The sequence below is a fragment of the Engystomops pustulosus genome, chromosome 7, assembly GCF_040894005.1.
Source record: "Engystomops pustulosus chromosome 7, aEngPut4.maternal, whole genome shotgun sequence".
NCBI lineage: Eukaryota > Metazoa > Chordata > Amphibia > Anura > Leptodactylidae > Engystomops > Engystomops pustulosus.
This window is the reverse complement of record NC_092417.1, coordinates 117157305-117184282: the sequence shown is the minus strand read 5'-3', so window position 1 is coordinate 117184282 and position 26978 is coordinate 117157305. Positions and strand designations below refer to the sequence as shown.

At 39.9% G+C, this 26978-nt stretch overlaps 1 protein-coding gene across 4 annotated transcripts; it reads left to right on the top strand.

The window, feature by feature from the left end:
- The first annotated feature begins 489 nt into the window (after nucleotides 1-489).
- LOC140070780 (uncharacterized) lies at nucleotides 490-25528 on the top strand. Of its 4 annotated transcripts, none has more exons than XM_072117671.1 (12): nucleotides 490-625; nucleotides 2247-2314; nucleotides 7226-7255; nucleotides 7738-7812; nucleotides 9408-9490; nucleotides 10020-10146; nucleotides 15679-15878; nucleotides 17174-17449; nucleotides 19026-19205; nucleotides 20061-20255; nucleotides 21792-21929; nucleotides 25168-25528. In XM_072117671.1, the coding sequence occupies exons 2-12, from the start codon at nucleotides 2256-2258 to the stop codon at nucleotides 25227-25229; spliced, it is 1425 nt and encodes a 474-aa protein (XP_071973772.1). In that variant the 5' UTR covers nucleotides 490-625; nucleotides 2247-2255; the 3' UTR covers nucleotides 25230-25528. The 4 variants fall into 4 exon arrangements, with proteins under 4 accessions (XP_071973772.1, XP_071973774.1, XP_071973771.1 ...); XM_072117673.1 differs by lacking the exon at nucleotides 490-625 and adding an exon at nucleotides 703-722; XM_072117670.1 differs by lacking the exon at nucleotides 490-625 and adding an exon at nucleotides 740-784.
- The last annotated feature ends 1450 nt before the right edge of the window (nucleotides 25529-26978 follow it).

Genomic DNA, 26978 nt, shown 5'->3' with positions numbered 1-26978 from the left:
TCCAACTGTGCGCCACATTTATTCGACAGACAGCTGACAGGGGCACAATATCTCAGGGGCTATGATAAGAGGGGAGCTGCTGGGGTGGCACAATAAGAGGGGGAGCTGCTAAGGGATACAATAGCAGTGGGGCTACAATGAGTGATTTGGGAAGACACAATGTGAGGAAGAGATGGGGACATTAAGGGGGAATTATACTGTAAAGGGCAGAGCAAAATGTGTGATTTAGGCCAAAAAAAATCCTGTGCCTTGATAATTGCATTGCATCGGTTTTCTCTATTTTGCTGCTACGAAAGTTATATAGTGATGGCTTTGCTTGCCACAACTTTTGGGAGATTTTATCTAGTCAATTACTTTTATTACGCGCATAACACAAAAATATACATGTATTTGCACAATTCCTCCACGAAAATGAAGGGCACTAAAGCTCCACCACACGCGACAGTATAATGTAAAGGCAGCTCCTCTCTCCTCCGGCCGCTAGGGGTCAGTATGCGTTTGGGGCTCAGTTACTCTAGTGCCCAAGCTCGCTCTATCTTGTCTAGCCTGCGGTTCTGATCTCGTTCGTTCTGTGTCTGCCGCTCGTTGTGTTCGGTTCCTGGTGCTGCGGAAGGAGAACTGAGCGGTAAGTATTTGTAGGGCCCGGGTCACGCGCACGCCCTCTAGCGAGCTGCAGTATTCGCCCGTGCAGGCAGGGCAGTAGTGACCCTGTAATTGGCGGTGTACGTAACGTACACGATGCCGTGCTGCATGAATGGAGACAATGCACTGCACGGGTTGCACAGTGGGTCTATGGACAGGGACGCTGTAGCACGGAGGAAGTAATCGCGGGTCCTTAGACACAGGGAAATGCTTGTATAGGGGTGCTTAATAATTTGAGATGGGCCCCAAAATTATTTGTAGCCTTCACAATGGTGTTGACGTCACATCTCAGATATGATGGGGAGCCACAGTGATGAGAGCTACCATGACTGTGTGGCTCTTTATCATTTTATATTTGGTGGGGCCTTCAGTTTTTTTTTGTTTTTTTTTTTAAAGGAAACCTACCACTTTGAAATGGTTATTATGACTAACTTGCACGTAATCGGAGCTGAGCTGGTGCAGGCAAATATTTTGGTTAATCAAATAACGAAACGGATGGATTATAACTATAGATCGTGAACTTTGATAACCCACTCGGGGCTTGACCCTACGTCACAGTGCTTGGGCATTAGCATACTAGGATAGACGGCACTCTGCATGCCTCCCCCAGTATGCTAATGCCCAAGTGCTGTTACGTAGAGTCAAGCGCTGATAGGGTTATTAGCAAAGTTCACAATCTATAGTTATAATCCATCCTTTTCGTTATTTGATTAACCAAAATATGTGCCTGCCCCAGCTCATCTCGCCTTATGTGCAGGTTAGTGTGGGTCATAATGACTATTTCAAAGTGGTAGGTTTCCTTTAAGTCTTAGAAAACTCTTTATATAAACAACTGGAGAGAGAGAGGTGCTAAAATTGGACGTGCACATTAACCCCTATACTGATCACAACTTTAGCTTCTGGTCTTTGAGTTGTGGTTTCCCTACTGTTTTGGAGTTAAACCTCTCAGAGTGTGCCTTCTAGGAGTGCTAGTCCACCACATGAAAATCAGATTGAAGCAGGGGGCTCCGCATTTTAGAACCCTTACTGGTCTGCTGCATTAAGGGTCACCGCATCTGTATAAGAGCAATACACTAGGTAGATCGACAGATGCGGCCCCTTTAAGCACCTGATGTTATACTGAGAGTTGGACCTTCACAATATGACATTAATGTTGTATGCTACGTAAAGTTCATGTATATTCTGACCTTGAGAAACACCTGTGGAATCTGCTGCAGAGGTTTCGATGCAGATGTTCCACCTTAACTCTACAGTTCTCTAGATTATGATGTAATTTACAGCAATAAAAATATCATGATGTGGAGATGAAACACAGGTTTACAACATTTTGCTGCAGGATGATCTAGCTGTGTGTCTCAGGCCTAATAGGAAATATGCAGACTTAGAAAAATGCAGCCACTTTATCCCAAAACAGCACTGCATTTGTCCATGTGCTGTACTTGTTATTGTAGCTCCAATCCATGAATAGGAATTTTTTTAAGCTTATATATTACAGTAGTGTTTGTATTGAACAACCCATTTGAATTGATTCCAGTTGTGGCCCAGCTGCATTGGAAAGAGCATATTTTTAAGGGTATTGCAAATAATAGTTTTTCCTTTTGTAGGTGGTTAATATGTCGTCTTGGGTGAAAGTCGAGAGGGGTCAGCCACAGAAACCTGTAGCAAACAAAAAGTAAGTTCTGATAATTTTTTGTATGTACAAGCTTTCTAATGTGTGTCTTCTCTACTTTTATCTCCAGGGACACTTACTTGTGGATCCATGCACCTTGACTGTTGTAATCTTATATTTGTTATCCAAGGTTTCCTTCATTTAAATCAGCTTTTAAATTTCTGCTAAGGAGCCTAAGGAGTTAGGGGACTTTATCAGAACCACTTATTGCTGTAGCTTCACAGGCTGTTACATTGAGCAGAACATGTCTCACCCAACCCCTGCTTTCTGCCTCCATTATCTAGCAGCAGCAGTGCAGTGGGAGGGGAGACCTGCTTTACTCATTGTAACGGCTGGTGAAGCAGCACCATGAGAGGCTCTGTAAACACCCCCAGAGCCCTTCAATCTCACTAGCATACTTTTAGAGGGAAGGAGGCCATGGATGACAAGAGCCAAAAATATATTGAAAAATATACAATGATAAATGTGGTAGATCTAATATACAAAATATACAAAGCCATATATAGGATACTCAAATCACAGTATAATTGGTTTAATGTGTTCTAAAGTTCATAGTGTGGACATTGTTGTGTGAGTATACATTACCTGCACGGGCTTCCTCAGGGGTCACAATGCAGATTCTCAGGCAATGATTCTCAGGAGCCACTGACTCATTTCAATATTATTATGCAAGACAAAAAATACAGAAAATGAGGTAGGGGTCTCAGTTTAGGGGGCCATACTAATATGTATAAATCTAGGCTGTCTGTAGTAGATTTCTAACTCAAAACCATAAAATAAAAGGAAATGCATATCAAACCTAGATTTCGCCCCTATAATTCTTGTTGAAAAGAGTTGTCCTTAAGGGGCTAATAACAAATCGGGTGCCCATTCTAGCAAAACAACCTTCCTGCAGTGCTACAACCAAGGTAGAAGTAGAAATGCAAATTGCATCATGTACCACTATGGTATCAATATAGATTAAAAATATAATCAAAAATTGGATGTCTATTTATGCCATTAGTTGCCCTATGCTAATAAGCCATGTGAGGTGTAATGCAAAAAAAAGGAAAATGAAACCAAGCAAAATCTAGTCTATGCCATGAGAACTATAGAGTCTAAAGAAAATATGGCCCATTTGCTTGACCTCCATACATCTGTGGCAGGGCAGAAAAAAATGACATAGTAATAATAAGATGCTAGAAGTCCTAGATCTGAGCTCTATCTTGTATAAACACATTATGAGCAGAGTGTTGCTGGGGAAGGTGTTGCTAAAATAAGATGGCTATGACACACATAGTGAATTCCTCTATGGCCACACAGCTACTCTTAAGGGGCCCTTTGCTAGTGATGGAGTTCCATATTTAGTTTCCGTTTAAAGGGGATCTGTGTTTTTTATATTCAACTACTGTTTTCTACACGTAACCACAAATGTGTAAAGTTCCACAGAGAGTATTTATTACATGATATATTTGGCGCTTCATCAGAGGACCAGTAAAACTAATAAATACATAATATATTGCACAGTCATAATATTAGAGAAGAATTTGCTAGAAGTTATATATTTTCAGTTTTAGACGTTGCATACATATTATATGCTAAGTGATGTGAATATTGCCTGGTGCTCTTAGAAATAGGAAGAAGGATATGTATGACCTGGAATTCTCACTTGGGAAGTGTGATTCTGTATAAAGAATAACCCCCACCTTGATGAAACCTGCTAGTATCGAAACGGCCCTTTCTGCAGCGTTAATGGACTAGATAAACTAATCATTTATAGATAGGGCCCTTATTACTTTCTTCTTCCTATCTTAGGTCTATCTTTACTACATCAGGGGAAAAACCCTTCTCCAGTGGGAATTCTCCTTGAGTAGAAGTTCCCTAGAGAAGATGGTATTTTAGCTGCAATGCCTATGGCTTTGCTATCTTGCAGCACCATGGCAACGTATCCACCAACCAAACCAATGTATCTAGTACAATGTGGTTTTGTTACTGACACATGTTTACTACAAGTATTGCTATTCCCCTGTGATTGGCAACCTGAACTGGACAGTTTGGTGCAGAACTATCCAATTCTGTGTGAACTGTTTCTAAGTGGCAGATTATTGTCAGCTGAGGACTGAAACAAAAATAAACCTATACTTGCCTCCCTCTGTGCCCCTGATGTCCCATGCTGCCTTACATCGATGCTGTGTCCCTTTTTATTTACTGGGGCACTATAGCTCCGCTCCAATAACTTTCCATGGCCTGGCAAGCTCACCCGTCTCCTGTCGCCGAGACACAGGAACAGGTGGACAGTGTTGCCAAACAGGAGCATGGCAGCAACAACAAGGGAGGTAAGTACAGTTTTTTTTTTTTATTTTTATTCGCAGCCCCTATCCCCAGCCCACCAGTAAAGTTTTTATTAATGTTGGACAACCCCTTTAACATATAGATGGATCTTTCTGAATCCCAAGATAGCTGAAATGAAAACAAAAAGAAAAAAGATTTTTACATAAACCTGCAACATCTGTCCATGCTAACTATGTCTTTCATTTCACCAGACAAATAAATGGATTGCATATACCAAACTTGATCAGGATTAAGATATAATCTACTGTATTTCCTCCATACAACGCATGCTGATGTATTGCCAATGACATTAAATCAGCAGATCCTGAAAATTGTCAGCAATATGTCCAGGAAAATCATATAGGTTAAAAGCTGACAATAATAAAAAGATTGTGTTCTGTTCTTTGGAGTATAGTAAGACTTGGGGCATTTGTTAGAAGCACATGGGAGATGCTGGATACGAAACCTGCAGTGGTAAGCAGTAGTATCTCATTGAGGTTTTGTGCTGTTGTGTGGCACCATCTGCCTTTGTGGCTGATCTGCTCTAATTGACTGACTTCTTTTGACATCTCTTGTATCTCTTATGTAGTGAACTATCCTTACATGAGGATTGGCTCATCAAAAGTAATCTTTAAATACAGTGGTGGCCAAAAGTAAAATGGTGGCACACCTGCAATTCTTTCAGATAATACACTTTTTTCCAAAAAAATATTGCAATCAGAAATTCTTTGGTATTATCTTAATTTACTGTATATATTCGAGTATAAGCCAAGTTTTTCATCACAAAAAATAAAATAAATAAAAAAACAGTGTACTCACCTTCCGACGCCCCCCTGCAGGTCCTCTTCTATGCAGGGATCGTGACTTCAGGCGCTCGCTGACATTCTACTGTGTGCGCCGGCACACACTATGATCTCAGCGAGCAGCTGACGACGATGCCTGCGACGGACGGCGCGGGGAAAACAGAGCCAATGCCGGAGCATCACTGTATAGAAGAGGACCTGCAGGGGGGCGTTGGAAGCTGAGTACAGGCGGTCCCCTACTTTAGAACACTCGACTTACATACGACCCCTAGTTACAAACGGACCTCTCGATATTGGTAATTTATTGTACTTTAGTCCTAGGCTACAATAAACAGCTGTAACATTTATCAAATGTGTCTGTAATGAAGCTTTAGTGTTAATATTGATTCTTATGACAACCCAACATTTTTAAAATCCAATTGTCATAGAGACCAAAAAAAATCTGTCTGGCATTACAATGATAAAATATACAGTTCCGACTTACATACAAATTCAAATTAAGAACAAACCTACAGACCCTATCTTGTATGTAACCCGGGGACTGCCTGTACATTGTTTGTTTTTTTCCTGCAGGGGCTGGCAGGCTATATACTACAGGGGTATTGCTGACTATATACTGGGGCGGTTGTGACCAATGCATTTCCCACCCTCGGCTTATACTCGAGTAAATAGGTTTTTCCAGTTTTTTGTGTTAAAATTAGGGGTCTCCGCTTATACTCGGGTCGGCTTATACTCGAGTATATAGGGTAATTTGTCTTCAATGGAAAACCATAAAAAAATTGTGACAAAAGCATTGGCACAATTTTTGAAGAATCACGCGACTCTTCTATAGTTTGTGTAATTAACAGAAACTGTAACTTACCTGTGGCACCTAACAGGCAGTGGCAATAACTAAATCACACTTGCAGCCAGTTGAAATGGATTAAAGTTAACTCACTTCATACACTTCTTAAACATAAAAAAGCCAGGCTGGAGTTCGCCAAAACTTACCTGAGAAAGCCTCAAACGTTTTGGGAGAATGTTCTCTGGTCAGATGAGACAAAAGTAGAGCTTTTTGGGAAAAGGCATCAACATAGAGTTTACGGGAAACAAAAGAGGCCTTCAAAGAAAAGAACACAGTCCCTACAATTAAAACATGGTGGAGGCTCCCTGATGATTTGGGGTTGCTTTGCTGCCTCTGGCACTGTACTGCTTGACCGTGTGCATGGCATTATGAAGTCTGAGGACTATCAACACATTTTGCAGCACAATGTAGGGCCCAGTGTGAGAAAGGTGGGTCTCCCTCAGAGGTCATGGGTCTTCCAGCAGGACAATGACCCAAAAGACACTTCAAAAAGCACTAGAAAATGGTTTCAGAGAAAGCGCTGGAGACTTCTAAGGGGCCAGCAAAGAGTCCAGACCAGAATCCCATAGAACAGCTGTGGAGAGATCTCACAATGGCAGTTTGGAGAAGGCGCCTTCACATCTCAGGGACCTGGAGCAGTTTGCCAAAAAACAATGGTCTAAAATTCCAGCAGAGCATTGTAAGAGTTTTGTGTAAAATGATCAATGATTTGACTTTTTTTCATTCTCTTTTGTGTTTTTTTTTGTTGCAAGCAAAATAATTGAAAATATTAATACCATACAATTTGTGATTGCAATCATTTTCTGGAAGAAAACGAGTATTATCTGACAGAATTGCAGGGGTGCCAATACTTTTGGCCACCACTGTATAGCTGCTGTTTGCTCAGGCTTACAATTCACTCATTGTTAAGTAACCATCAATTCGGGCAACACATTAATTGCGTTTTTGTTTCCTCAGGAAGCCAAGCTGGATTCCACGTCTTCTCGAGTAAGTTTTCATCCTCTGTGTGTTTGGAAAAGATTAATAAACTTATAGCATTGTGCAAATTAACTCTAAGAGTACTTTAGAATGGAACAGAGCTGCTGAAAATGAAGTTACCCTGATGGTGTTGTTTGTAGCTGCTCTGTGGGCTCCTAATAATTACTGTAGAATTGTACGGGTTAACTTGGAGTTTTACACTGCCAGCATAAAAGTTCTAAAATAAAATTTTTGTTTTTTTACACTCCATTCTAGCACCAGTTTTTAATGTCCATCTATAGTGTTAATGTGTGGTCACTGGCCTTAGAGGTCATTTACTAGTATTACTGATGAGGCCAGTGATTGATTGCAGTAGTCATGTGAATATTTGGTAGATTACTGCTACAGCAAATTAAAGTTAAAGGGGAAAACAAACTTGTGAGGTTGAAGAACTTTGAAAGGAGATAATTTACAGAAAATAATGGGATTGTTAAAAATTTGTTATTTTTCAGCATTAATCCCTACAAGCCAAGGCAGAAAGAAACATTTACTGAACAGTATAGTAGAGACCTGGAAGAACAAAACAGGTAATGTGTTCATGTTGTGACCAAATTGGTAAATTTTCTGATTTTAAAATCCTTTGTGTATAATATATATTGGCCATAGCATCATGTATGGCTGTGTACTGTGGCTCCATGTGTAGAGGCGGGGCCTCCCCCTCGCCCCGGTGTAGAGGCGGGGCCTCCCCCTCGCCCCGGTGTAGAGGCGGGGCCTCCCCCTCGCCCCGGTGTAGAGGCGGGGCCTCCCCCTCGCCCCGGTGTAGAGGCGGGGCCTCCCCCTCGCCCCGGTGTAGAGGCGGGGCCTCCCCCTCGCCCCGGTGTAGAGGCGGGGCCTCCCCCTCGCCCCGGTGTAGAGGCGGGGCCTCCCCCTCGCCCCGGTGTAGAGGCGGGGCCTCCCCCTCGCCCCGGTGTAGAGGCGGGGCCTCCCCCTCGCCCCGGTGTAGAGGCGGGGCCTCCCCCTCGCCCCGGTGTAGAGGCGGGGCCGCCCAGGGAAGTGAAGTGAACAGACCGGACTGGGGGTACGTCCGCCAGGGATAAGTATTCTGTGCTGTAGCGCAGGCAGACGCTGTTTCCCGGTCACCATTGTTTTTTTTTACCCAGAAAAAAACTATTACTGATACCAGCATTGTCCTTAATTCTTCCCCTTCTAATAGTAAGAATTTTGCTTCATAAGCAATTACACAGAACCCCCACCACCTAGCCAGTAAGTCAACTGGCCTTGACTTTTTTCACTATCCATTACAGTAGCGGCTCCCCTTCCTTTCTACATTAGTCAGTAGATTTCCAGGCTTCAGCAATGTACGACTTGTTGGGAGTATTCTAAATACATGCAGCTGTTGACATGATGTGACATCCAGTGTGTGCTTTCTTTTATCTGGACTGTCACTGGTGGTTAAATAGATAAGTTAGATTGTAGTAAACCACGCTTCGCACATTGCAATAGACCACCACCTGGCTGTAAAGGCATACTGATTGTCGTGGCTGCTTGTTCTAAATCTTTGATGGCGTTATCCAGAGTATATAGAACTCGACAACGTATCGGCTCTTTTGATGGACCAGGAAGCAGTGACTTTACACTGCCTGTCAATGAAGATCTGACCCTTCCCCTTCCCAGAGTCGTGTCATAGTATCTTGTGACTGGAGGATGGATGCATGCTGCTGTTAAAGGAATACCAGCCCCTCAATCACAGCGACTGTCAGACATTTGGCAACCAAGCACCCCCCGTTGTGAAATGAGGGTCCCGAATGTTTTCATTAAAACATCATGAATCCAGTCGGATGATGAAATTAAGTGCTGACTGTGACCCTGAGTAGGAGGGTCATTGCAAGACAGTGTAAAGGCACGGCTTCCTGTTCCTTCAAACCATATGAGCGTTATAACCATGTAGCAGCCAGGAAGGAGGGGACAAGTTAGTTAGTAATATATCTCACAGGGGTGCAAGGCATATTAGAGAAGAAAATCTAAGACCCTTAGAATACAAACTAAACCATGGTGTACTTGGATAGGCATTATTGTACTTTGAATGTAGTAGTCAATTCTACATACATGCGTATTAGTATGTAGTATTCAAAGGAATATAATTGTATAGCGTGTAATATGGTAACTTACTATGTTTCAACAGCTTTGAGGAACTGTTTGGGGAGAAACATAACTTTACAACAGGAACAGAAGAATACTGTGAGAGATACCAATATTCACAAAACAGTAAGTCAGTGGACATTTAGTTTTGAGGTTTGCATAAATCAATAATACAGTTTCATTTAAGAAACTCCGTAATGAATCTTTGAGAGAAATGCATTTCTTTTTCTTCACTGTCCCACCAATTGGCACTATCTATCAAAGTGCATTGCTAAAGCCAGTGCTTACTGACCGTTCCACCCAACAGCTTAGACGGTATTGAGTTGAAGAGAGGGCCGGAAAGTTTGCAGGAAAACAAGGCTCATGTAGTCACTTGTACCTAATATTGCAGTCCGCATTGATCTTGCTTGATCCACCAGTTTGGGGGAAACATCTGACATGTTAGTCTCCGATCTCAAGCAGGAGCAGAGAATATGGGTTGCTGGACCTACTGCTAGTACCTGAAGGAGCTCCTCAGAACGAGCAAACATCATAGCAGATCTCCACCTCTTCTAGAGCAGTGCTTATATTATTTCCTTTGACACTTTAGCCATACCATTTTTTCTATATATTTCTTTATGCTCTTGTTGTATTCACATGTTTTTTTTTTACACAGGCAATCAGTACAATTCTGATGACCGCAGAGAGAAGCTTTATCTGAAGTTTTATCAGCAGATTCAAGATGAATATCACAAAGAGAGACCTTCAGACTGTGTGATTGTTGCCATCAGCAAGGATCAGATGTAAGTGTATTAGAGTATGCCATGGGCTATGAATGTAGCAAGTTTGATTTATGATAAGAAATACAGGCCTTAGGTAAGAGTTTTATGTTTTAATGTACTATTTCAGGCTTATTTTCTTGGCAATTAAATATATAAGTATGATGCAGCATTCTTATTTAACTCTAGTCACTGTTCATTGTTCAGTGCAATTTATGGTGAATTATAATATATCATTAAAGGAAATCCACAACCAGGATAAAGGATTGTAAACCAAGAACACTTACATCCAGATGTGTGTCCCCTCTGCCAGTATCCCTTTCTTTTATCTTCTTCGTATGCCCTTGTTTTGTTTTTTTTAAAAGGCTTTAAAAATTATGTTTATTAGGCAAATTTGTATATATATATATATATATATATATATATATATATATATACATACTGTATATATATAATTTTTTTTTTGTTAAAACAAGGGAATAAGAAGCTAAATGAAGAGGGGATGCTGCATAGGATGCAAACACCAGTATGTCAGTGTGCTTGGTATACAATCCTTGATCCTGGTGGTACATTTCCTTTGACAAAATGGTTGATAAAATTACTAATCGGGAACCATTGTTAAAATAAGTTGTTGAATTTTTCCATTCATCAGAAACGGCTGTTTATTACGCTTGAATTGTTTCTTAAAGTGAAACCTTTGGGCTTTCTGCACACATTGGGGATTATCTGCAAGCATTGTAGGCAATATATTTTTTTTTGTGCCAAAATAGTTGTGTGAAACAGAAAGTGATAATTTCCCTTTTTCTTCTGCTTTTTGTGTGCATTTTTTTTTTACATTGAAGTCAATGGTCTTGTGAAAATCTGCATCAAATCCACATCATGATGTGAGTTTGATGCAGATTGTTGTTTGTAATTATGTGCAATTGGGGGAAAAAGATTTAACGTTTGACAATCTGCAACTTCTTGCCTACCTTGGGGACCCTAAGCAACTAGCATGCAGTTATCATTTGGCTTACCCCTAACCCCTCACCCAAATCCATAAATAATTCAGGAAAAAGCTGCCAGGGGGTCTGATGAACTTCAACATATATGAACATTGCGTCTGGAAAAGTTTAAGGTCTTCACCACGTGCAATGCACATTCTAAAGTGCACTCAAATCACTGCAAATTTTCCAGTGGATTCAGACGACTAAACCTGCTAAACAGGTTTGGGGCCCCAAAGCCCAGCTTGATAAAGGCATACTGGCGTTTTAGGGCTCTCAAACCAAGTGACATGTTCCAATGAACAAAATGTTTTTTTTAATTGTTAAATTACAATCCTGTAGTATATTTCCTTAAAACCATATATTGAGCTATTTTTATTTGCCTCTGTGATGGTATCACTCAGCCAGACATTACATTTTGGGGGCACTTGTGTGTTTATAAAACCAGGGTGCTGGCATTTCTCATAACCGTGAGCTAATGGGACTTTCATCTACCCAAGAGAAGTTAACCCCTGCGCACAATGCAGACTAGAGAAATAACAGCTTGCCTCATTGCTGACCCTTTTTCTAGTTTTTAATTCATGTGTTACGCTTAGATTATATGCAGTAGTTGAGGTAACAAAAAGGCATAGAATGACCACTTTGAATTGTATATTTTATTTGGAACGTAGATACAGGGAGTGACTAGAAATCTGAATTACTATCTTGGAACTGTATCGCCAAAAAAACCTAATTTTTATTGTGAATTGTCATTTTGTTTACGACTTTTTATTGCTTATTGCTCAATTGAAGAAACATTAAATATGAATAATTTTTAAGATTACCTACTGTTGGCCACCAGAGGGTGCTTCAGCTGTGTACTGTGTTTTTTGCATAAAGAAAAGGGACAGAAGCCATGGTGGAAAGTTCCATGTATGGTCTAATCAGATTTCAAAATTTGTCTTCAGGAAAACAAGAGCAGGGTCCCACTCCCTCCTCTCCGCCCCCAGTAATTACATTAAAAGTTTAACATTAAAAAAGGATCTGTGTTCTGTGCCTTGGATTGAAACAGTAAGCAGTTGATGTTCATTATAGTGGCCAACAGTGGTATTATAAAAATCATCGTTTGGGTATTTTATACATTTTCCCAAGTAAAAAATACCTCAAAATAATGGCTTAAAATTGATAGTAATTTATATTTATAGTTTTTTTTTATCTCTTTAGTGACACGGCCTGAAAAGGCTGTAATGACCAGGCATTTTTAGCAAATTTTCGTAAGCGGTGATTTTCGTAAGCGGTGGTTTAAGGCCCATAACTTTTTTTTTTTATTATTATTGCATGCTACCTTATTTTTTGCAGTGTTTTTTTTCGGGACATATAGAGTTAGTTAAAAAGGTAATAAAAGTTTTTAAACTTTTTTTTTTTTCATTTCGGGTTAAAAGTGGAATAAGGCTGTTTTTTTTCTAATTTATTGGGGGATTTTTTTTTATTATATGGGGAAAGGTCAGTATTTTTATGAATATTATTGTGTGTGTGTGTGTTTTTACTTTATATGTCCCCCCATAAGTTTTCCCTTGTAACTGAGGTATCTATAAGAGCCTCAGTTACAAGGGAAATGACCACCTGTGACTGGGGATTCTGAATAGAGCTGAACTAGGTCTATTTAGACCCAGCAGCTCTGTTTAACCCCTTTAGACCTGGTAGTCATGTGACCGCCGAGTCTATGGAGCCTGTGCCTCTATGCATTGTGCTCATTCAGCGAGATGCTATGAGGATATGAGAAGGGAGAATCGGTAACGAGCCGCATCTCTCCTCTCCCTAGTGTCTCTGACACCCAGAGACCGGGTCCTGCTCGCGCGGGAGCAGTAGAAAACTGACCTGCGCACGCTGACATCTAAAGTGGCGGTCCGAATAGAGTTAATATTGTAACAGTGCAGATGTTAACAGACGCCTTGTATCTAACTGTATTGTAAAAACTTACTTTTGATTTGAGGATCTCAAGTTTTCTTCCTTTCTTGAAACATAATACAACATTTTTTGATTGTTTCATGCAAGACCCAAATGGATTTAAAAGGTGGAAATGTATTCAAGCAGAACAAACAAAGGTTGAAAAGTACATCATAGTGGAAAATGCAAATCTGAGCATCTTGCCAACTAGCTGTACAAAGAATAAGCTCCCTTTTTTTGTAGGATTCCTTCCAGTAGGCCAGTGCAGTCAATGGATTGTTGCTTCACACTTACACTGACCACATGATGTCATTTCCTCTTATCCTCTTTCCGTCACAAGTGACGCCTCCTGGTCCAAAGAGGCCACTGATTTACAAATCCCATCCAAATGCCGCATGACAAAAACACGACAATATAACTGAACTGCAGGTATCTTCAGAGCAAACTGCAATTTTCAGGTGGAAAATCATGCTGTTTGTCCTTACGATCTTTTAGCAGTTTTTTCACTACATGTATCTTTACCTATTAACCCAGTTTCGCGGAGGAGTTTTTTTGGTCAGCATTTTGTTTCAGTAAATTGAACCCAAAATCAGACGTAGATCTTACAGAGAAAAGATCTTCTGTATGTAGCATCCATTTCTGAGTTTGTCTTTCAAATACTGATTCGATATATTGACCACAATTGATAATTTTTTTTTTACTTACCAAAAAAGTAAATGCATATGAAACCTAGTATTGGGCTGCATTCACACGAACGTATGGGGGACATATATATGGCCGCAAACTTGTCGCCGGATAAATGTCCCCCATAGTCGTTTATGGCGCCCAGGCTCGGTACTGTGAGCAGAATGAGTACTCACTGTTCCGAGTTGTGGCCACAAAAAAAGATAAAAGGAACAGCCATGTGGCTCTATTTTCTATGGAGAGGGGAGGGGTGAGCAGCGCTCTCTCCTCTTCTCCAGCGCGCCAGACTTGCGCCCGCCCGGTCATAGCCAATTGGCACACGTTTGTGTGAATACAGCCTTCCAATGTTTAAAAGATTGAGAGGGAGGACCAGGTTGGAGCCTCATGCGTAAATTTATTTGGGTGAATTGGTAATGGAATTAAGGAAAATCGTTTTTATAGTTGTGCAATTTGGCACAACTGAAGATGCAAGTTTTATTATGTGTATGTTCTTGGCTGCTGCACTCCTTGAGGATTTTCCAGGATGAATCTGGTTAAAGTAAATCAAGATTTTTTTCAAGATTTTCATGGACAAGAGAATGAGATGAAATTTCAACTGAAAAGTTAAAATGATCTCATCTTCTGCTCCATCGCAAGTAACAACTCAGGATTACTCAGGATGGCTACAATGACCGGCTTGTAGCTATTGGTATATTTTACAGGGTGGTACCGTTTAAAATAATTACTGGAAAAAGTAGTTGGGTTATCCAATTATAGTTTTGTTTCACATTATTTATAACTTTGTTTTTTTTATTTTTCCTGTAAGCATGGGTACACAGCAGGCACAGAATACAAACATAATAATAGAACCATTAAAAACACTACACTGTAGGTGACATTGTGTGTATATATAGATTTACACACATTAAAGGAACATGATCATAAAAGTCTTTGGGTGTAGTGCTGCACTCTTAACTTTAACCCTCTTGGAGCTAAAACAACGGTCCAGGACTGATCCAGAAGTCCCAATGTTAAAATATAAAGAGATAGAAATAAAAATATATAGATTTCTTATCTGACCGGAGCTCCAGATGTTCACAGAGGATTTCACTCCAAACGTTCACAATAATTGTTCTCGTTTGTCCTCCGTTCTGCTCACAGCACAAATCCACAGATTCTCCAGATAAGAATAGCCCACTGTTCAGACCCACGTGGATGCAGTTTTCGTTGCTCATATTGTTACCACTGTTCACCACAGAAACACGCTCTCCAATCGTGTAGAATGTCTTCATAAAATGCTTTAATAAAATTAAATACTACTCACAAACGTTTAGTAAAAATGTGCATATCTATAAAAAGGACACCAGCCTCACACGACCGCCCGTCCCTGGGTTTCGCTGACACAGCTTCTTCCGGGGCGTAGCTGGTGTCTAACTCCCGTCTAATTACCTCACATAAGAGAGGACGGGAGTTAGACACCAGCTACGCCCCGGAAGAAGCTGTGTCGGCGAAACCCAGAGTCGGGCGGTTGTGTGAGGCTGGTGCCCTTTCTATAGATATGTGCAGTTTTACTAAACGTTTGTGAGTAGTATTTAATTTTATTAAAGCATTTTATGAAGACATTCTAAATGATTGGAGTGCGTGTTTCTTGGTAGTGGTCCGCTGTGGTGAACGGTGGTAACAATAGGAGCAACGAAAACTGCATCCACAGTGGGCTATTCTTATCTGGAGAATCTGTGGATTTGTGCTGTGAGCAGAACGGAGGACAAACGAGAACAATTATTGTGAACGTTTGGAGTGAAAACCTCTGTGAATATCTGGAGCTCCGGTCAGATAGAAATAAAAATATATAGATTTCTTATCTCTTTATATGATCATAAAAGAACACAATGAACACAACCCCTGTACATCACACAACCTGCTCTCACTGCTTACAACAAATCGTCTGTCTTCTACCAATAACAATCATTTTCTCTTTTTAAAGGGAGTACGCCACTGCCATAGGCCATCGATTACAGGATCATGGCCTTGTGGTGGAGATGATATACTTGACATCAGAGTCTGGTCTCACACGCGCCCTCCAGGAGGTTAAAAATGATGGCTCCCCGTTTTGCATTCTAGTTGAACAGTCAAATGTAGCTCTGTCCTCTTGCACTGCAATCATTCTTCATGACTCTATCAAAAGTAAGTGTAGCTGTACATAAAGACCCACTGCAAGATCTTCAACGCTGTTCACCTTGCTGCACAAGATTCTAAAACATATAAAAACACATTCATGAATGCATCACTGGTCTTCAACACTCCAGCTGTGGTTTAATGACATAATGTGAAAAAATAAAATCCTTTAGGTTCCATATTTTTTATGAATAATGTCTGACTCCAATACTGGTGATGATTAATATGGTGGCTATTACAAGTTTCTTTTTGTTTTATCAGACTTGTAAATCATTACAGAGTATGCAGTGATATGTTCCATTCATCCATGCCTAGCTAAAAATTATAAAGCCATTTAATTCCTACCATGTCTTCCAAAATACTTGTTAATCTACAGAGCAGACTGATGTCCAGATTTAAGTAACTATTGCATCTATCTCTCTAGTTGACCATGAGATAAGGCCTTTAGCATGCTCATGGCATCACTTTACAACACGGTGTGGGATTGACCTCTTTTGAGGCATTTATGGTACTTCTCAGCCATATATCCCCTAAATATTAACAGAAACTTACCATCAAACTCAAACATGGATAACAAGGGACTCTTACTGTGAGCATTTTGCATTGTGCTAAACGCTCTCCAGGGGCACAGGACATAAACTGGCAGTGAACCAGGTAAACTTTAATATAAATTATGGTTTTAACCACGAATGCCAGAGGTTTTATAAAAATAGTTTGGGAATATACTATTTATCGTCTGTGGGAACAAGGAGGCTCAAGAAGGATGCCTGATTCTCTCAAATTCACAATTACATTTTTTGTCAATACACAGCTGGAGTTGTAAAGACCTTATTTTTCTGTACCACAATGTGATATTTCTAAATTACCAGCCATTCTTAGAATAAAAAGCCATCACTAGACTATCGTGCCCAACGCTATAATGGTTGAAAGTAACATTGTTGCTTCTTAATTGTAATTGCTTGTAAAAGTCTCTCTTAATATCTCCTATTGTACACATCACTATTGTCTCTAATATTGATAAAAAATATTCTACAGAATACATTTGCTAAAATGCAATACTATTTTTTATATTTACAAAAAAAAAAAATACCCTTCACATTCCTTTTTTTGACAGTGCTTACTCCTAAGCTTTTATGGCAGTAATTTCTCTGTACACAAAGTAAAGGGAAAAAAAATGACACTTTAAATACACCCGCATATCTTCCACATATCACATTATTGCGTCAACACATTACATGATTTTTAATGCTTTTAATAGATGTGAGCTCCCGACTGACACAGTAAGTTATGTCTCTCCTCTGTAGTACACCGTAATATGCCCATGGAGGATGCCCTGGCTCTGGTAGTTAAGGCATTTGGGAAAATTTTTGGCGAGCGTGAACAGCAGGAACGTAATGAGATTTCACACAAAGCGGCTGATCTGGCGGATGACTACCTGGAGAGGGAACTCTATCAATCTTACAATGTCCCTCTGGACATTAGACACCTTCTCTTCCTCTTAAGCGATGGCAAATATTTATATTCTGAAGAGCTGAACGCAATCAGTGACTACCTGAAGACCAGGATTACTGAGCTGGAAGGTATACTCAATGTTTGCCATCTTGACCCCACCACACATACACGCCCTGTCCCTACTCCTTCTTTCCCACCACCTGCACTGGAACCACATTTCTTCTAACTCACTCGTGTCCTACCAAATCACTTGTCAACGTTTGTTCAACTAATTGCTTTTACTCGGGAACTCGGCTCTTACCTGTGTTCTTCATGCCACCATTTTTCTACGTCTTCCACGTTGCCCTTATGTGCCCCAAGTATAAACCTGTGGAATTCAAATGTATTGAGTTTGTTTCAGACACAGCAGAGACATATCAAATTAGTCATCTGAAAAAAAAAATGATAAAAAAATCTGCTTATTAAAAATCATAAAATTCTTTACCAGAAAAACTAAAATTGACCTGATTGAACTCATCTTAATTTGCTGTGAATTGCCATACAACAATTAAGCATTCCTACATGTGATCACTGAGGTGCTCACTGTCCCGTGTACATATTTTTGAGCACAGATATGAAAGTGAATTTAATGAATAAGCAGATATGCAGTATTATATCAGCATAATGGTTATTAAAAATAAATGTACCGTAAATAAAAATAAGTTGAGTTTAAATTAAAAGCGCACACAAAGCACATTTTAAAAATAAAAAGTATTATGTTTCATATAATACATTGAATAAAAAACACTTATTTGGTATAACTGACTGTGTGACAACATATACTTATAGTATATTCACTTTTTCTCATTGTATGCATACCCCCAAATTGTAAAAAAAAAAATATATATATATATAAAGTTAATAAATCAAAAATTGTTGCAACAAAATTGTTAAAAAAACAAAGCCTCATTTACCCACGCCGACACACATATAAAAAAAAAAAAGCTATATGGTCTGACGCCCTTCAGTGGCCTAGCCCCTCAGCTTAAAAGTAAATATGTTGAATAAAACAATGGTTATATATCCCCATATCACACAATGAATTTCAGCTAATCCACACATTAATTTAAAATTTCACTGTTCTGGTCAGTGTAAGTTATGCTGTTTCCTGCGATTAATGTGAACCCTGTGGGTTTATCACTGGAAAAAATAGAAAAGATGATTGTAATCCGTTCAGAACGTAGGAATGCTTTATTTCATATGAATAAACTATAAATCATTGAAAAAATACATTGTACATTAAAATTTAGATTTCAGGGATTATGATTGATATATTTAATTTTTTTTTGTTTACAAGTGTTGTGGTTTGGTCACTGCTTGTGATTTTGGATATGCAAGGCCCCTTGTATAGGAATGTTGTTTTTTGACATTTGCTTCAATGAACAGCACGCGGCCTAATGCATTCCAGTGGGCTCAAACCGATGGCCGTGGTTTCTGGACTGTAAAATTAGGGCCAGTCCTTTTCCCTCCTGAGCTCTGTCAGTCTTTTTTGCTGTCATCGACACGTGAGTGGACTGCACACACCGATGACACTTGGGCTACTGATATATTGGTTGTGGCTGAAGAAGGCTACAGTGTGCTATCTGGCAACAATTTCCCCATGTCTTTATATTTCTGATAAGTTATGTTTTTTTTCCTCTGCTTAATATGATTATTAAACTCCAGGTTATGAAGAAGCAGATACCACTGAACAGGCAAAGGCAAGTCACTCCAACACAAAAACACATCTTTTAGAGAAACCACCTCCTCTCCTTCCTACTCCTGCCAGGAATTCCTATATAGCACAGGCTAAACCTTCTCTGCTTGGTGACAGACCTTCAGGGGCTGGTCTCCTTCCAACACCAGGTAAGTAGTATCTCTCTTGTTTTACCTGTTTTTTATCATTTATTTGAAATATTTGTTTGAACTTAGAAATTGAAAACACACCTTTAACAAGTGAAACTTATTTGTGCTGTAAAATTATGGATTATGGATTGCGGCAAAGCCACCCGCCACCAAAGTAGATTGTAGAGCTAAGTGGAGCTCACCCCTCCTTTTGTCACCCTACTGCAACAGGACACAAAATTTCCCCATTATGCAGCCTTTTTCGGCACACATACATTTTCATCAGGCCTGATCCGCTAATTTTCCCATAACTTTGGAGGAGATTTTTTTATGTGTAAATGGGAGAGCTTTCGCATAAGAGGGAATTCTAGAAAGGAGTTTTCATACCCTACCTTAGAGATGTAGTAGTTTAGGAAGGTAAAACCTTGTTCTCTTTTAAACAATATGATGTATAAGTTCATGATTCAAATGTTCATGGTGAAAGTCTATGGCTTGAATATAAATATGAGGGGAGCATTGACAAATCTTTTTTTTTTCTGTATTTTATATTCTAGGCTTTGTATTGATTACTAAATATCAGATTCATTTGCTGGTAGACTGTCAAGGTTGTTGGATCTCTACTTTTTATAATACAAATCACCTATGTATTAGTTGCAGAGATGCTGCATGGTATATTCACAACATTATACAGTAATATACAACATTATTCACAACAATATACAGTAACATTGTAGTGTATGAGATTTGACATTCCCATACAGATCGTAGAAAACATCTGGAGTGATTTTTATTTTAATATGTAGTAAATAAGTGACATGTAAATTATTTCTGCGGATGCCATTGTGGGAATAAATCATTTTAAATGTCTTTATATAGGCTTTAAGAAGGCAGATCACACAGAAGACAGTGTCACTGCTGTGTATGAAGCTAATATACCAACAGTTGTCTCTCCTGATGCACTTGCCAAGCCTCCACCACTCCTTCCAACTCCAGGCAGGACACCGCTAATGGCAATTGGAAAACCACCTCTGCTGCGTGATAGACCCTCAGCCGGACTTTTACCTACACCAGGTTGGCTTTTTTTATCTATAGAATATTTGCTAGTGGATTATTAGACACTGATCACACTTTCCATTCTATGTATTCATATTATTATGTGAATAGATGTTGTAATAGATTCCCCCAAATATAGCCTGCAAATGCATTGGATTCTGAATATAGGGGGAGATTTATCAGTGTCTGAGAGCAGAACTGTTCTAGTTGCCCATGATAACCAATCAGAGCTCAGCTTTCATTTTCCCAACTGCTGTTTATAAAATTACAGCTGTGCTTAGATTGAAGAACACCTTAGACACTTCTGATAACCCTCCCCCATAGTGTATAGCCAAACAGTGTAATTCCTCCATATGGTCCCCATTTACCTCATCTTATTGCTGCCTGATGTCTCCTGCTATGCGGGCATAAGATATTCCTATGTTAAAGGGTTTGTCCCAAGTTTTGAAGTTGGCCCCTATCCACACTATAGCGCAGAACAAGGTGAGGAACCCCACTGATCACCGATTACAAATGCGCCACAACCACCCATGATATGATGCGGGATTTAAACAAAACCAGTAAATCTTTTCTAGAAGGACCGTATTCCAAACTGTAGACAGCAATGATGTGGTTGCATCTCTTCAGTACAGTGTGGGGAACTTCTTTAGCTGAGTGAGAGGCTTTTGACTAAGGTCAGGTAGTAAGAGCATTCCTTATGGAGACTTTGCCAAGTAAAACCGCCTTGTGGGCATGTGGAGACTTTGATGCTCCTCTAGGGGATTTTGGTAAATGTGCAAATAAGTTTTCCAGGATGTAATAATGAAAATCCCGATGTTAATGGGGCTGCCTTACAAGGTAGATAAGAGGCATCTTGGAAAACTTATTTGCATATTTGCTATCAAAATTATTTTTCCATGGTCAACAGCAAACATTCTAAGACTACATTCCGACTGCAGTGAGGGACGTATATATGTCGGATTTACATCCCCCATAGTCCTGCAATGGGCGCACCGTATGGAGCAGTTCAGTTCCCGGAAGAAAGATAGGACATCTCCTATCTTTACACAGAATATGGTGCGGTGTGCTATACATCGCTATGGAACGCTCACCCCCTCCTCCTCTCCCAGGCGCCAACGTGTGTCTGCCGTGCTACAGTACGGCGGGCACATGTTGAGCTGAATTTAGCCTAAGGCTACATGCACACTGCCGTGTGCCCGCCGCACCGTAGCACGGCGGGCACACGGCAGCGCGGGGAGAGGAGGAGGAGGTGAGCGCCGCTCACCCCCGCCCCTCTCCATAGCGATATAAGGCCGCGGCGCTGTAATACGGGAAAAGATAGGACATGTCCTATCTTTTCCTGGGCTACGGAGCGTTACGGTGCCGTAGGGCGCCATGAGCCCATAGAAGTGTATGGGGGACGTGTATCGGCCGTATATACGTCCCCCATACATGTGTGTGAATGCAGCCTAAGGCAGACAAACAGTAGCAGAATTGATGTTCTTATCTGTCTTTATTATGTCAAATATCTACTCATCTTTTTTAGTTTTATGGCATTGTCTTCTCTCTGTTTAGGTATCTCTGCTGCCAAAGGTAAACCTCCACCTCTTTTGGCAATGCCTCCTAAAAGACCACCACTCCTTGGTTTTCCATCTCACTCACCTGCAAAGCGTCCATTGTTGGGGGACAAACCTGGTCTCCTACCAACTCCGCGTAAGTGTTTAGAGACAATGACACCGTGTCTATAGTTCTATTCCTCAAGGAAAGCGTCCCTAAATGGAGACATGGAAGACAAAAGTAAAGAAAATAATCTTGCCTTCACTGTTTTCAGAATGTTTTGCATGTCACAATGATTCTTTGCTTTAATGCTCCCTTTCTGGGGGAGGCTTTATGGGAGTAGTCACACATACCGCTAATGGTGCATTTGTAATCTTTACCTTGTTCAGGCCGGAGATGAGAGCGTTAGATCTGTCTGTCCTCCTTCTGAAGTGCTCAAAGTTGCAGATACAACTAACCATAATTGATGCAACGCCATTACGGTGATTTCACATCACTGTTTGTTCACTGAACCCATTTTGGCTGTATGAACACATTGGTTTTCTCTTCCTGGCTTCAGTGATTTGTCACTGATGCCTTAACCCCTTAAGGACGCAGCCATTTTGTAGCTTAAGGCTCAGCCCGATTTTTTGGATTCTGACCTGCGTCGCTTTATATGGTTATAACTTTTGAACACTGTTACTTATCAAAACGATTCTGAGATTGTTTTTTCCCCACATGTTGTACTTCATTTTAGTGGTAAATTTTGGCTGATAAGTTTTGCGTTTACTTACAAAAAAAAAGCAAATATGATAAATTTTTTGAAAAATTTGCCATTTTCGAAATTCAAAATCATTGCGTTTTCAGGCAGACAGATTTACCACCTAAATAACTTGCTGAATAACATTTCCCATTTGTCTACTTTACATTTTCATAATTTCTGAAATGTCTGGATAATTTATTTTGATGTCACGCGGCTTACAAAAAGAATATCGCTTTTCCGGATTTTCAGAATTGACTATTTTGGGGATAAATACAGTTTTGAATGAAATTTTACATATTTAGCATCAAAACCCCCTATATAACCAACCCATTTTCAAATCTGCACCCCTCAAGCTATCAGAAACCGCTTTTACGAAGATTGTTAACCCCTTGAGATCTTCATAGTAATTGAATCAAAATGGAGGTGAAATTTAGAATGGTCAAATTGTTCCCTTATACGTTCATTTAGCACTAAAATTTACACATTTCCAAAATATAAAAAGAGAAAACCCACCATACAATTTGTTCTACAATTTCTCCTGAGTACAAAGACCCCCCACATGTGGCCGTTACTTGTGTTATGGGGGCACAGCGAGGCGCAGAAGGGAAGGAGCACCCTGCAGCTGCCAGGATTTTAGTTTCCTCATTGGCCCCTTTTGAAGGCTATAAAATTTTCGCTTTTTCGTTATTTGGGCCATGTGATGCCATTTTTTTTGCGCGATGAGATGCTTTTTCCATTGTTACCATTTTGGGGTTAGTATCACCTATTGTTGAAAATTTAGGAACTTTTTTTGAGGGCAGGAGTAGAAAAGCATCAATTCTGTACTGGATTTTTTACTTTTTTTTTTTTTTGTGTTCACCGTATAGACTAATAATCCTGTTATCTTCATTCTATGGGTCGATACGATTACGGGGATACCAGACATGAATATATTTTCTTACGTTTTACTAAATTTGTCAAACAAAACCCTAATGTGGGGAAAAATCTATCATTTATGTATTGCCGTCTTCCAAGTGGCATAACATTGTTACTTTTTTGGCTACGGAGCTGGTTGATGGCTTATTTTTTGCGGGACATGTTGTACTTTGCACCAGTATCATGTCGGAGTACACATGGTTTTTTGATCACATTTTATAGCATTTTTTGTGGGATTGAATAGCTAAAAATCATAATTTTTGGAAGGTTTATAGCAGTTTTTTTTTACGGCGTTTATCGTGGGGGTTCAATAATGATTTACTTGTATTCTACGGGTTGTTACGGACGCGGTGATACTATATATGTGGGGTTTTTGTTATGATTTAGACTTTTTTGGGGTTATATGTCTCTTTATGTGTTATGGGGCTTATGGGCATTTTTATTGATTTATTACTTTATTTTTTATTGAATAACATTTTTTTTTAACTTTTTCACTTTTTCCACCATGGGAAATGACCAAGCAATCATCTGATTGCTTGTTCATGATAATACTCTGCAATAATCATGTATTGCAGAGTATTATCAGTGTCAGCCTATGCACTTGCATAGGCTGGCACTATGCCAGTAAGATGACGTCACAGACGCCATCTTACTGGCAGTGCCTGCAGGCTGTGCTGGGGACCAGATCGGACCCCAGCACATCCATAGCAGCGATCGGTGCCCCCCGAAAACGGTTCGGGGGGGCCGATCGTGGGGGAAAGACACCCCAGAGACATGTTAGATGCCGCGGTCGTGCTGACCGCGGCATTTAACGGGTTACACACCCGCGATCGGAGCCGACTCCGATCGCGGGTGTTACACTGGGGTGCCGGCTATTAGTTACAGCCGGCACCCCGTGTTTCCCCATGCCGGTTCGGCTCTGATCCAGAGCCGGGCCGGCATAAGCGCCGTGGCGGATATATCCGCCACTGAGCGCTAAGTCACTGCGCTCCGTGGCGGATATATCCGCCACGGAGCGTGAAGGGGTTAAAGAACAATTCCTTTAATGGGCTTTTTGACACTTCAGCCATATGAATGCCATATGTGCACATAATGTTGTGGGTATATACTATATAGGCATGTTAATGTTGTTCTTGAGTTTCAGAAATGTAAATGATAGCAATGTTCTGTGCATGAACATAAATTCCTCTTATGTTCATGCATCAACTTTTGGTTCAGTCTGTTGTGTTTTACAAAAGACGAGTAAATGATCTACCTAAGTAGATAATTCATATAAACCCAATATTGCCACAACTACTACTGCGCTGAATATTATATAAGGTCAGAATAGTTATTAAAATAGGAGGATCTATTTCCTTACTTTACCTTGGGAAATAGTAAAATAAAAAGTGCGCTTAGCTAAAGGTGTATTTGCATCCAGTACTATGTGCGTATCAAGGCCAGTTATGTTGTCTGTCACATAATAAATACAATATTTGGTGTAATTCCACTATATATAATTAAGAAGGTATGTCATGACTCTAGGTAACTTTGTAGAGCATTGCTTGGAATACCAATAGCAGTAACTTGTAAATTATTTAAGCTTCGGCATAAGGATTACGATTGTCATTCTGTACTTCTAATAACCCCAGTGGTCTCATTTACTTTTTGGTAAAATAAAATTGTAAGATTATTGTGCTTGTCCAGGAATGTCTACCATAGTGATCTAACCATCTCCTGTGTCTTCTCTCCTGACAGCTGTATCCATGAACACTACTTCACTTCTCTGGCCAGCAAAGCCCAAACCACTCCTGAAATAAGGAAGGAAGATCTCCTCCTGCCAGTATCTATTGTGTACCCAGTTGTACTTGTAATTCAGTATTAGAGCAGTGCAGCGGAATTGTGATTTTTTTGTAAAGTCCCCTACATTCCTAAGGTCCTTTTTTTATTTTTTAAATGATGTGGTAAATATACGGTTCCTTCTTAGCTTGTTACTGAAAGCAGAAAGTGACATGTAAGTGCAATGCCAGCCATCAAGAGAACGCCTTTATTGTTTGTATATTCTTTTTCCACCATGATTTATTTTCTTGGAAAAGAATAAATTGTTTCTTTTACATAATGTTGTTGAATGGAAACTTGTGTCTAACTCTGTGAAACCTGCATACATGTGTAGAAGGAAAAGTTCACTATTGCCCCAATTCCTATTTTGACACACATGCCTCATCATGACCCATCCCAGGATGACTTATTAGCTGGTTACTACATTAAGTACCATCATGTATTAAAAATAAAAACTATCTTTCACATTAGAAAACTCTGTTAATTTAACTGTTTCTCAGAACAGCCCATTTCTTTTTTTTGTTGTTGTACAGTTTTACAGGGTGTTTTGAGCCATATGTTTTTGTTAGTTGTATAAGGGCTTTTTTATGTATTTTTTAATTGCACCACATAAAAGTTAGGAATGGAAAAAAAGTAGTTGTGCAATTTCCTTACTAGTTTGTCATTGTCTTCACCATGCGTTGAAAATATAATTAACTTTTTTTTATAAATCCGTACGATCAATGGGATACCAGAATCGTACAGTGCTTTTAATATTCATATTCAAAAAAATTTCAGAACAAAATTACTTCAGTATCTTAACCCCTTAAGGACACAGCTCATTTCAGCTTAAAAAGGACCTGTCACCCTGAAAAAGTCACTAAGAGCTGCTTACTAAAGTAGTTTCCAGTGTACAGCGCAGCAGTGTTTCCGATAACGCTAACATTGTAACACTGCTGTAACACTGTTTTAGCACTAGGAACTGCTTACTTCAGTAACCAGCTCCTAGTGCAGTTTTTCAGGGTGACAGCTCCTCTTTAACCCCTTCCCGACGCGCGCCGTACTAGTGCATGGAGAGGGCTCGCGGGCCAAGCCCTCTCCATAGCCGGTAAATCTTTGCTGCATATTGCAGCAAAGTCTTACTGGTAACACCCGCGATCGGTGCTAGAACCGATCGCGGGTGTTTTCACCTCGATCGCCCCGGCAATGCTGCCGACGGCTTCAAAGAGATGGTAGCCTCGGGTGTTCCGAATACCCGTGGCTACTTCGTTTTAACCCATGAATTACAATGTGCTAATTGCACATTGTAATGCATGGGGAGTAAAATCCACATATACTGCCATACAGTAGTATGGCAGTATATGATAGGATGAATCAGACTACCTAGGGTTAGAGTACCCTAGGGAGTCTGAAAAATAGTAAAAGTAAAAATAAAAAAAAGTTTTTAAAAAAATTATAATAAAAAAACCTAAAAATTCAAATCACCCACCTTCAAAACAGTAAAAATCATAAACACATTAGGTATTGCCGCGTCTGAAAATGCCTGATCTATCAAAATATAATAAAGTTTTTTCACTGCGTTTAACCCCGTAACGGAAAATAGCGTCCAAAGTCGAAAATGGCATTTTTTGGCCATTTTGAAAAATATAAAAAAATTCATAAAAAGTGATCAAAAGGTCTCACAGTCCCAAAAATTATAGCAATGAAAACTCCATTAAAATTCGCAAAAAATGACACTACCCACAGCTCCG